At 34.2% G+C, this 12,184-nt stretch overlaps 1 protein-coding gene across 3 annotated transcripts; it reads right to left on the reverse strand.

Annotated features, from left to right (window-relative positions):
* Nucleotides 1-4,137: 4,137 nt before the first annotated feature.
* LOC110108965 (nitrate regulatory gene2 protein) lies at nt 4,138-11,776 on the reverse strand. Of its 3 annotated transcripts, none has more exons than XM_020839837.2 (6): nt 11,459-11,776; nt 10,808-10,913; nt 9,578-10,722; nt 9,271-9,479; nt 8,561-8,784; nt 4,138-4,938 (listed from the first exon to the last, which is right to left on the reverse strand). In XM_020839837.2, coding segments are annotated over exons 2-6 (2,223 nt in total). In that variant the 5' UTR covers nt 10,810-10,913; nt 11,459-11,776; the 3' UTR covers nt 4,138-4,295. The 3 variants fall into 3 exon arrangements, with proteins under 3 accessions (XP_020695496.2, XP_028547629.1, XP_020695495.1); XM_028691796.1 differs by having other exon boundaries at nt 4,142-4,938; nt 9,271-9,482; XM_020839836.2 differs by having other exon boundaries at nt 4,142-4,938; nt 9,271-9,482; nt 9,578-10,913.
* Nucleotides 11,777-12,184: the final 408 nt, after the last annotated feature.

The raw sequence follows: 12,184 nt of genomic DNA on the forward strand, positions 1-12,184 counted from the left end.
TATCATATTTGTAGTAAAAATTATGCTATATGTTAAGAAAGTATAAGTTAATAATGTAAACTTTTGATATTATAATTTAGTAGAAAATATCATTTTTTTCTTAGAAAGTCATATATTTAAATTTATGTAAATTTTGCCTTGTAAAATAAAAAAATTTAATTACATATATTGAAAAATTAAGTATGGGTAATTTAGTATTTTATAATAAAATCACTAAAGCTAAACTCCTAAACAAACAATTTAACTCTGCTTTCAAGTATTAATAACCATTTAAAAAAATATTATCCAAACAACATTTTATTATTGAAACTCCATTTTATTAAACTTCCTTTTATAATATTCATTTTCTAAAACACCTTTTTACATAAGGAAAAATTGAACCAAACGAAGCCTAAGTGTGTGCAGTATGCTGAGTAGTTTGGTTATATCCTAAGTCGATTATTGGATAAAATTTTCTAATTGATTGGATTTAATTTGTTGAAAGGTCAAAGGGAATTTTATGTTCATGTTTAAGTTTTAGTACCTTTAATATTTTTGGAGTTCATTTTAGGTTCAATTTTAATTGTTAAGGTTGATTAATAAGATTGGTTCTTTAGTGTATTTTAATTAATCATTTTTAATATTTAAATTATTTAATTTAGTTATTTATTTAGTTCTTAATGATTTATTAGATTTTAAATGGTTTATTAATTTTAAAAATGATTTATTGAAGTATTAATGTTTTATTGAATTTTTAAAGATTTTTATTTAATATTTTGATGATTTATTAAATTGAATAATATATTAATTAATTTATTTATTAAATTGTTAATGAATTATTAAATTTTTAAGATTTTATTTAATTTTTAATAATTTATTTGATTATAAGATGATTAAAATATTAATTAGATTCAATTTTAAATTTATGTTCGAATATGATCTCTTAGTGGTTATGTGTATTAATTATGATTTGATTATTAAAGGTTATGTAAATTTTGTGTATTTTTATCTGAATTATAATTAGTGTATTCAAAATTTTCAATAATGATTTTTAATTTGATTATATTGTAATTAAGTATTATTAATAATAAACCACTAAACCTAAAGGTAATGTCCACTAAGTTTTCTATGGTTATGTATTTTCTACTCTAAAGTGTGCCAGCATGCATAAGCTAAATTTCTAAGACTCGGTCCTTAATTTTTTGTCCTTAAATATCACTAATGTTGTTATGGATACAAATTTTTATTACCACTAACCCTATCGAACATTGCGCGCATAAAAAGGGTTTAAAGGATCTAAATAAAATAAAATAATCACTAATAAAATATTGAACATTCATTAATAGGAAATCTAAAAGGAAAGGGTTCAACAAAACCACATCAAGGGCCTCCTGGGCTTTCTAAGCTTTTAGAATACTACAATCACCGGAGGCTATGAACCCGTTGGTTCGCCCGTATAGCCACCTGCCACCCGTTGGATGGAGGCCGACTGACGGCCTTTAATCCTTATCACTTGTTCCACTTGACCCGGTACCATTTCATCGCGCGTTCATGCAAGTAAGAAAAGGCAAAAACATGGGATTAGAAGCATATTTAATAATTAATAATGAAAATAATTGAAATTTATTAAAAATAAAAATGTATCTTCCTTCGGCGTTTGATACCATCTCATTGATTGGCCCTTTTGGAAACTTTTTAAACTTTTGATAAGCTGCATTTATATACTTTTCCAACAATTCACTTCGAGGGACAAGAAGAGGATGTAAAAGGGTAATGAGAGAGAAGAGAGGAGAGAGAGAGAGAGAGAGAGAGGTAGAGGGGAAAAAAACTCTGTGCTTTCTTAACACTTTCATTTTCTATATAATATCCAAACTAAGCAATCTCTTTCACTCCCACACTTTACTTTCAACACACTATGATTCACTTTTCACAATCAACCCATTTACACTTTCACTATTCGCACTTACACATACTTCACCTTTCAAATAATTTTACAACATTTTCAAATTTCAATGCGCATCCCTTTTAGGCACTCAAACTTTCAATTGCATACAATTCATTTTTCAACACACACACATTACTATTCAACACACCACATCCTTCTCATCTTACACCACACTATCACTTTTCACTTAAAGCATACACTTTCTCCTTTTTTCAAAACCGTAAAATTTACTATCTTAAATCATACACACAATTACCTTTCAAAAAAATCAATAATTCCTCATCTTCCAAAACATACACAAGTTCTACTCACATATGAACCTCCACATTTCATAATTCTTCTCATATCTTATTATTTAAATGTAATGAAAAGCAGATTATAATTATTATATATATAATATATATATTATTAGTATATATATATATATTAATATATATTTATTTATCGGAGAATGCTAATTTGTTCTAAATTATAGCTGGCAAACAAGTATGCTATGTGATTATTAAAAATGATATAAAATGCAAACCTGTGAGATATTGTGAATCAAAGTGGCTTCCAGATTTTCAGTTTTAGATTGTCAGCAACAGATGATAAGTTAATGGAAAAACTTTTTTTTTTTTTTTTTTCGCTCAATCTGGCTCCTTCCTTTCTTCATTTGGGTCACGGTCTGCATAAGGTTATGAATGTATATCGCTACCTGAAATCTGCATAGCATTGATAGACGTCAAAGCTACGTCAATGGGTATTCACCTAAGGAAAATCCTATAGGCGACGTCTATGCTAGGTTACGAAGACCTACGAGCTAGAGATTGATTTCAGAAAAATTTACCTCAAATAATGAGGTCAACAAGTCTATCGACTAACATCTCCTAACTTTAATCCTCTGGCCACCATCACCAGACTACTATTCTCCAAACAAGATGGCCCAACTACAATCCCTCGACTATGCTCCTATGACTATTATTGTTCGATAATAGATTCCCGATTATCTTCACTCAATAATAACACTCCGACCATGATCACTTGACTATGATATCCCAATCCCTGTTGCAAGACTTCGTCACTAGTTATTTCCAATAACGTTAATGCATGCAATTACATATAAGATTGATACTTGTCATCATTATTAAGGGCGAGACTAGTTGACCTCATCACCACAAACATTAATGCATGCCATCATATAAAACTTATGTATATAGTCGACACTAACTCTAGTACTCGACGTTAACACCATGATTTAGATAAGACTTTATACTTTGGTCTCCACTTTTCAAAGTAGAACGACCAAACAAATAGCAAATGATATCCTTGAGATAACGCCCATAATGAAATTTATTTTGTACAATTCATGTATAATATATATCAAAATCTTCCCAAATCATAAGGATATCTTTTGTAACTATTGACAAATACTAATAAAATCAGTTGAATTTAATCAGATCCTATAATTTTTACTTTTATTTTAATTTTACATAAAAATTCTAATATCTCTTATAATTTTTTTATCTGTGTATCTCTCTCTACTTATTAACCTGAATAGTCTACATGAAACAATTTTATTTGGAAGTCATTAATTTGAAATAACTTAATTAATGTTTTTAATAAGGAATGCGATTCTTTTTTTTTTTTCCAGATATAGAGGCAAATATTCTTTTACGAAATGATAAATAATAAATAATTATATTCTTATTAGAATTAATAATATTTATAAATATCTCAATATTTAATTATTTTATTATAATAAATATTTAAAATTTTACAGCTAAAAGAATTAGATGAAAATGTTTAAATATTCATTTAATAGCTTTATTTAGTACATATGTATACACTTAGACTTCATCTGAAAAAGCTTTCTTATTACTTTCTAATATAAAAATTTATAAAAACCTTTTATAAGCAACAAAAATAAATTATAACAAAAAAATTACTTAGATTTCATTTGAGACAACTTTCTTATAATTTTTTAAACCAATATTTTTATTAACAAATTTTTAGTTTAAAAAAATATTACACTAAAAAGTTATTTAAAAAAATTAAAAATACTGTTCCATAAAAAGCCTTAAAATTTACAATTTAAGGTTTTAATTTGCAATTTTTAATTTGCAATTTTTAATTTTAAAAATTCTTTTTTACCTTTACATACAAATTAAAATAATCAATTTCAAATCATTTAAATATAATATAAACATAAAACTTAATTAACAAAATGATCAAAACTGAATAATGACACTGACTCCCCAAATTCTAGCCGTTATGAGTCTTATGACTCCGTATAAATGTATATATAACACCCAAATTCACCGATACATAATCAAATAAGTAAACGCCACTAACATCTCCATAATTTACAATCCTACCACTGGCAACGGATTCAAGCATCCGCCACCCCTCTCCCTTCCCCTCCAATCCTCCTCACCACCGCATCATACCCCTCCGCCGATACCACCGCCAACTCCGCCAACGACCCCACCGCCACCGACAATCCCGCACATAGCACCCTCGGCCCCACCTCTTCCACCGCCGACGCCGCCGCCAAAGCCCCCTCCTCCGCCTCCCTCTGCTGCGCGCTCACCGACGCCATTCCCGCCGCAAAAAAATCCATCCCATCCACTGCCATCTCCTCACTCACCGACTCCACCAACCGCGACCACCGCACGCACACCCGCACCACCTCCGGGCATGCCGCGTCCCCTTCGCCTCCGACGCGAAGTGGGGAGATGGGGGAAAGGGCTTTTCGGCTTCCGGAAGTTTCGCCGGCATCGGCCGGGGCGCAGCGCGAGGCCCAGCCGGCGAGTGCTCGAGTGTAGGAGCGCTGGGCGTCGATCCAGTTGGCGAAGGAAGACCGCCAGTTTCGCAGTTCGGCGGCCAAATTGGCTGCGGGGCGCGGTGGTTTTGGTGGAGTAGCGGCGGCGGCGGCGGTGGCGTTGTTGGAGAAGAGGAGAAGCTTGGCTTCGTCAATGGTGCGTTTTTGGATCAGGTGGCAGTCCGCCATTGTTTTCCACATACGGCGTAACCTGCGCAGGAGGCACACAAAGGCGTCATGCAAATTCAAAAAAAAAAAAAAAAATGCTGCTTGATGAAAGAGAAGACACTTAAAAAGCTTGTTCTTTTCTTGGCTGGAATCTCTCCAATTATCCGGTAATTGAAGAGATAAATTCTCAAATCTCATGGTCCAATTCACTATGATTGCTGGAATTATTATAATTAAATCAGAATAAATTGTTAAGAAAACAGACATACAAATAGACATTGGCTGGCTGGATTTGACGAGGATCCGAATCAATTGAAGCCATGGAAATATAAAATAAACACAGAGAGACTAAGGTATCTTTTGAGGCAGTTTTCTTCTTCTTAAAGCAGTTTTTAATTCAATAATTAATTTTTTATTAGAAAATAACTTTAAAAAGCAAAAAAAAAAGACGCCCCAAACAAACCTAAATCTGTGAAATTAGAAGCAATGCCTAAATCTGTCAAATTAGAAGCAAAGCTCAAAGGGTAATTTTATCATTATATGACACATGACTTAATACTTCGTAGGTAAAGGAAGCAATGCGCATGGAAAGAAAATAGAAGAGTTTGGTAAATGAAATTTGGCTTAAAAAGAGCTAACCATGTTAAAAAGGACTGCACTGAGTCACAGGAGACTCTTGGACAAATAGTAGTCTGAGCTAATTGAGCCTAAGCATATCGTTGAGATTTTGAGTTCAACAAGCACATATCTCAACATCTAATGCAAAATAAGCTAATTAATGAGCTAGTTTTTTCAAAATAGTAGCAGAAAGGGGGGAAACAAAAGAACCTACTCTCAAAAACCATAACAATCCCACTCATCCTTTACATCACTTAAACACCATTGCTCCAATAGCTTTCCACACCATCCACTCATCCATTAACCACATAAAGAGGGCAAGAACACTCCCATGACATGCATCCCAAAATACAAGCCATCAGGAGGATGAAGTATATGAGGAATAATTGATGTCATGCAATTCACTTTAAAAGCTCTGGATTGATTTCATTTATAAATATTTTTCAAAACATTTTATTTTCATAGAAATTATGGCATTCTAAGGCATCTCCAACTGAAAATCTCATTTTTCACTCCAAAATGCAGTGAAACCAAAAAATGCCGTGATTCATCTCCAATCGAACGCCATTTTGCCCCGTAACCGTCATTCTCTTCTTTCGCACCTTTCTTCCGAAAGTTCGGTAGAGATAAAAAAATGGCACAGATGAACAGTGCAACACCAATATTAGCGTCGCACTGTTCATCTGCGATCAAATGGCGTCAAAAATGCCGGTCGGTTGGAGCAAAGCAAGAACGGCAAACAAGTGTTTGCCATTCCATTGGAGTTGCCCTAAGTGAACAAAAAGACTAGATATAGGGTTACTTGCACCTTTACAATTGACATGCAATTGGGGAAAGTTCAAACAGGACATTGCAATTAGTGATTACTTGCACATTCAAATGTTTGATGCATCTGTGTAATATGATCAAGCATTTCTTCCACCCATTTATAACATCCTTCCCACTTAATTTCTTATTTAATGTCTGCCAACCACATGAGATAAAGATCTACGCAGGTATCGCATGCATCATCTAATATACAAGGCTCGCACAATAAGTAATTTCTTAGGTAATGTGACTAATGTCTGCTTACCGCATGAGATAAAGATCGATGCAGGCATCATCAAATATATTGTTAGGATCTAGATTAAGGAAGAAGGCTCTTCTTAGATCTTCTTCTTGGATAAGAGAAATTTTTAACTTGGCTTAGCCTTCTAATTACAAACTATTTCACCTATTTATAGACTTCATAGGCAACATAAAACTATACAAGAATCCAAAGAAAGTACAATAGCAAATACTAACATAAGTCTGGATCAAATTATAACAATTGGTATAAAGCGATTATTGTATTTTGGTCAAATTTTAGATAGTTTGTACCTTTGGCTTATCTTACTAATTGAATTTAGGAGCTAATCATTATAAAGATTCATGATTTATTCTTATATATAACATTACCTAAGGTAACAAAATCTCCAAATTAAGATAAAATCAAACTTCTTTATTTTCCTTTATCCCAACTTATCCCTTGACCAAACTGATCCGTTCTCTTTCCTATATTCTTAATTTCCTTTGACAGTGTTGTTTTGTAAGGTTAAGTCCAACCCTATCTGTGTGTTTATTATCAACTAAGTTGGATCTAATAGATATAAAGATTCATGATTTATTTTTATATGTCATTCTGTAGGGCAACAAATTATCCCAAAACTTACATAAAATTTTTCTTTTTTCTCTCTCCCAACTTATCCCCTTGACCAAACTGACTCATTCTCCATTCTATAATCCTACTTTTTTAGGCTTCGTTTGGGACGACTTTCTTACTACTTCTTAAAGCAGTTTTTTTAGTAAAAACGAACCATTAAATAGAGTTTTATGTAGGAAACGACAATACCAAAGTTTAGGTCTAACCCTAACTCCCTTCACTTTCTCCTAACTTGTCCTCTTGACCAAATTGAATCTTTCTCAAATCCTCCAAAGCAAGTGTAATATTAGCATTAGACTCAGCCAACTCTCCCTCACTTTTTATCACTATTATGTTAAGTTGCAGTATTTATTAATCGTTTGCATCACTATCAATTTAACTTTTGGCACTTTATTCCCAAGTGCTGTTATAATAAATCGTTGCTTGTTTCTTTTATCAAATTTGCTATAGCAAATCTAATCTTATCATCAGACCCAATCAACTCTTGCTCACTTTTCATCACCAATAGATTAAGTTGTCGTATATTACTTTTGAGTGGCATCCTACCCAATTATCGATTGTTCGCATCACAATCAATTTGTTAAGCAATTTAAAGGAATCTTGAGAGCTTCTTGCAAGAGCGAGGTAGAGGGAGATGACATATATTAGTAGGAGAAAACCTAACCTAAAACTTTATTTAATTTGCCCCAAATTATTCATCAATTTACAATGTCTATATATAATCATTTACATTATCGTGATAACTTGCAGGATCAACTTATCCTAAAATTGGACCAACACCTGACAAAATTTAATTAATTCTCTTAAGCTATTCTGTATTTGGTTTATTTGTCCGAACAATATCAACTCCATTAGTTTGTTTCTTTATTTTATTTTCCAATTCTATTTAAAAAAAAAAAAACTGAACAATTACTACGCATTGGGCTTGCTTTTGATTTACTGAGAAGTCTGTAATGTTTTCTCTCTTGAGGAATTGCTAGCTAACATAACCCAAACCCTTACCTTGAATTGTACCTGAGCAAACTCGTAAGTTCTCTTCTAAAGCTTGATTCAGAAGTTTACTGGATCAAACTAATATATCAAACCAAACTGCGCAATTGTTGAAACTTAGGTTTCATTTGAGACAGCTTTTTTACTGTTTCTTAAAGCAGCTTTTTATTATAAATAATTTAATTTTTAAACTAAAAAACTATTTTAAGAAGCAATAAAAAAACCGTCCCAAACGAGGCCTTAATTAATAAGCTTTCTATGGCTTATTGCTAACTCAAATTGCATTCTCCAGCATAATTTTTGTTGCCCAAACGAACTAAAGCAGCACACATATTATGCCTGAATAATAAAGCTGATGAGAATGAGGTGAGCATACCCTTGTATCATCTCCAGAAGCTGAGGATGCAATTCTCCATCTCTCAACACTTCAATTCTTTTGGAAATTGATTCAACTGTTTGGATAGAAATTTTTAAGCGGGTGTGAAGGTCTCTTATGGCTGCTCTTGTTCTATCAACTACAGAAGGTTCATCCCCATTGATGTCGTGATTCCTCAGTTGCATGCATTTCTTCTCATAAGCTATTCGCACACGTTCACCAGACTGTTAGCAAGAATTCCATAAGAAAACATTGAGAATTTTTCAGTTTGGACAATCTTTCTCAAAATTTAGGTCATTTATGTAAGACAAATCATCAAGATGTAAGATAGTTCTAGTTCTTGATATTTGACAATATTATCTAGTTTTATAAGAAAACAGTCAAGATAGTTATAAATAATCTGTTTTTCTTCAAGAGCAAAAGGTTGTCTTGCAAAATGCCAATAACCGTTTGTATTTTTAAAAAAAAGTATCTTACATCCTGAGCTAGATTTTTAGGAAGATATCTCAAGCCAACTTCCTTGAAAAAGATACACTTAGGATTCAGTCTTGAAAAATAAGGTTTCATTTGGGACGGCTTTCTTACTGCTTCTTAAAGCAACTTTCTAGTATAAAAATATTTTTTTTTACTAAAAAATACTTTAAAAATCAATAAGAAAGCTGTCCCAAACGAAGCCTAGTTATTATCCAAAATAGCATAAAAAGAAGCACCTTTACTTCTTCATATAGTTTCTTCTCCCATGCATATAGCCTGTCTATGGTAGATTTGTGACTGCCGGATAACATGCAACATTCTTCTGAGTAATCACTACTGCTCTCATCAGCATCCCCTTTTGAACTAGATGAAGCATGAAAGAACTTGGAAGCCGATGAATGTGATGAGGTTGATCGAAACAAAGCAATTGGATTCAGCATTCTCACTGCTGCAAATATACCCAGAAAATTATATTTTTTGCACTGTGATTAAGTTGAATACAACATTCCATGCATTTATGGCATACTTTTTTTATTATTTTACCTGCTAGTTCATTCGAAGCTGAAGAGTACTGAGCTCTGCTTGCTTCTAGCATCACAGAGATCTCATGCGCGCAATCACATATCCTCACGAACTGATTCTCCATATCCTTCATCACCTCTGCCATACTAGCAGGTCTTCTGTTTACATAAACAGTAAATCCAGGAGTTTCTTCTGCATTACTGGTTCCTGCCACCTGACGCTGATTTGGGACCTCAAGTTCTACTGTATTTTCTGTATTTTGATCTTCTGATGCTTCAATGCTATGTGACCTCCCTTTTGACTTCAACTCCTTTACCTCTTGCAGCTTTTGAACCTCTACACTTGCAGAAACTGGACTTTCATCACCAACTTGAACTCCAGTATGCTTACATTCAACCTCTGGAGACTTTCTCTTTGCTTCAGCCCCCCAAAATATTGCATTCGCTCTGTCATGATCACGATCATGATCATCATCTATATCTTCTTCTAAATCAGGAATTCCTTCCGCTTCTCGAACCTGCCTCAGCCCAGCTATATCGTCATCATTTACTATCCTATCAAAACTGTTTCTTGAGGGATAACCATACTGATCCAATGAGGAGAAAGGATTCCAAAAATAATCCCACCTAGAAGCTTGAGGAGATGATGATTGATAGCCTGCTCTATTGTGAGGAGAAGAGAAGAATGATGATCTATATACCGGTGAAGATTGTGCTGCAAAGAAACCATTCATACCATAATTTTCCATTGGATGGTAGGATTCAAGCTGCACAGTTTGATGAGGCTCGGGCCATTCTTCAACAGCAACTGATTGATTTCCACCTGATCTCAAGTAATTTACAGTGCGAACGGTGCTCTTTACTGTTTCATTTGATGTTGGTGTGAAGAACTTAAGAGGAGCTCTGATTTCAGGGCTCAGTCCCTCCACAGGAGTGAATGGAGGAGTGGTATATGAATCAGATAGAAAGCCATGAAGGTCATCAGCCACGACATAATGTAGAAGAGCTAGCGAAACTCTCCTCATCGACTGAATGTAAGCCACGTGACCAGAGGCAAATCTGTTTCTGTGCTCAATAACCTGCTTAATGAAGTTCTTCCGGTCTTTGCAGAGCTGAACTGCTTCCTCATCATCCAGCTTAGAAGCTGAACATCCCATCTCAGCCTTCCTATGAATTCTTTAGACTCAAATCGAAGCCAAAGCAGAAGAAATACAGAAGCTTCAGGTAACTCATGTGATTATGCTCTACATACATTTGATTAATTATACGCCCTCCAAACGCTGCATTATTGCTAATGCAGGAAATGGATACCCGATTGAAGAAGAAACCAAATATTTTAATGGAGAAGTTGACAACTCCTGGCAACAAAGCATCAACCGTCAGAGAAGAAAGAGGAAATTTTTTCCAAAGTTCTGAACTTTACTCTAAAAGTTATTCACACAAGGCATGAAAGATGTGAAACTTACTACAAGAAGCTATTAATTACTAAATATTTCAGAGGGTTCATGCTATAAATTCCTCATGAAAACAGTGCCATAAAAAATTAATCCATTCCACAAATTAAATTCTAGCCAAGATTACAAAGGGCATAAAAGACCAAATTTTATGATCGAATAAATCACAATAGAATATCATGTTTTATGAGTGAAGAAATCAGTTATTCGCTACACAAAGCCATTAAAGGAGGGCAGTGGCCAAGTACGCAAATTAACAGATTCCTTCACTCATAGAAGAAGTTTATCAGTTAATGACTAAAGAACGTTTCATACTTTATACTGCCATTAACTGAAACAATGGGCTATCAGAGCTTACAGCTAAGAGTAGAGTTCTCTAAAAAACAATCTCCTCGTCTAATTTATACTATATATTCAAGAACGCTAAAACAAGACAACATATTTCTTACAGGAAGCTCAACGCCACGGAGACTTGCTTGCACAAAAGTGGGGGCGGCTAAGTTTTTTTAACTGCGAAGCCGAAGAGGTTATTGCGAGGAGTTTATTTTGTCTTCTTCTCCACCAACCCACCTCGAGACCGCACGCAGAGAGAGAAGAGGAAAATCGTACAGAGCAGATGAGCCTTTATTGATGGCTAGGTTAGAGAACCCTAAACAAAAAACGGAGAAGGAAGACAGAAGCGAAAGCTCAGCAACCTAAAACCCCCCTGCGGCGCCAAAATGAAAGGAGAAAAATACAGTGGATTTTCATAATGATGAGAATACAGACTTCACCCTGTGAAGAAAGACAGCAGACGAGTTCATCCAACGGTCAAATGATTTCAAAGAAGTAAAAAACTGCGGGGCAATGAAGATTGAAGAATAAAAAGAGGGCAAGAATATTTCTTTAAACAAACAATGAATGCCCTATGATTTCGACTTATTTACAATATCCACCCTTACTAATTCTTCTCAAAACTTCTCAGTTGTTTAACGGCTGCGATCGTTGACGCGTCATGAATTCTTCATCACCAGCCGTCCATTTTGCGGTGCGGCTTTAGCCAGAACATAAGAGTCATAGACCAAAAGAGAGGAGAATCAGATGCCCGTTTGGGTGGAAGGACGAAGAAATTAAAGAGACGTTGCGGATTTGTGAAATTCCAAAAATGGGGTTTGACCGGTCAACTTTACGCGTAC

This window comes from Dendrobium catenatum, unplaced genomic scaffold (assembly GCF_001605985.2).
Source record: "Dendrobium catenatum unplaced genomic scaffold, ASM160598v2 original_scaffold_71536, whole genome shotgun sequence".
NCBI lineage: Eukaryota > Viridiplantae > Streptophyta > Magnoliopsida > Asparagales > Orchidaceae > Dendrobium > Dendrobium catenatum.

What these genes read in the sequence shown, in the direction of transcription:
- LOC110108965 (XM_028691796.1), bottom strand. An exon ending in AACTATATGAAGAAGTAAAG is followed by an intron (nt 8,785 to 9,270) that starts GTGCTTCTTTTT and finishes TCTTGCTAACAG; the next exon opens with TCTGGTGAACGTGTGCGAAT. An exon ending in CTTCTGGAGATGATACAAGG is followed by an intron (nt 4,939 to 8,560) that starts GTATGCTCACCT and finishes CCTCCTGCGCAG; the next exon opens with GTTACGCCGTATGTGGAAAA.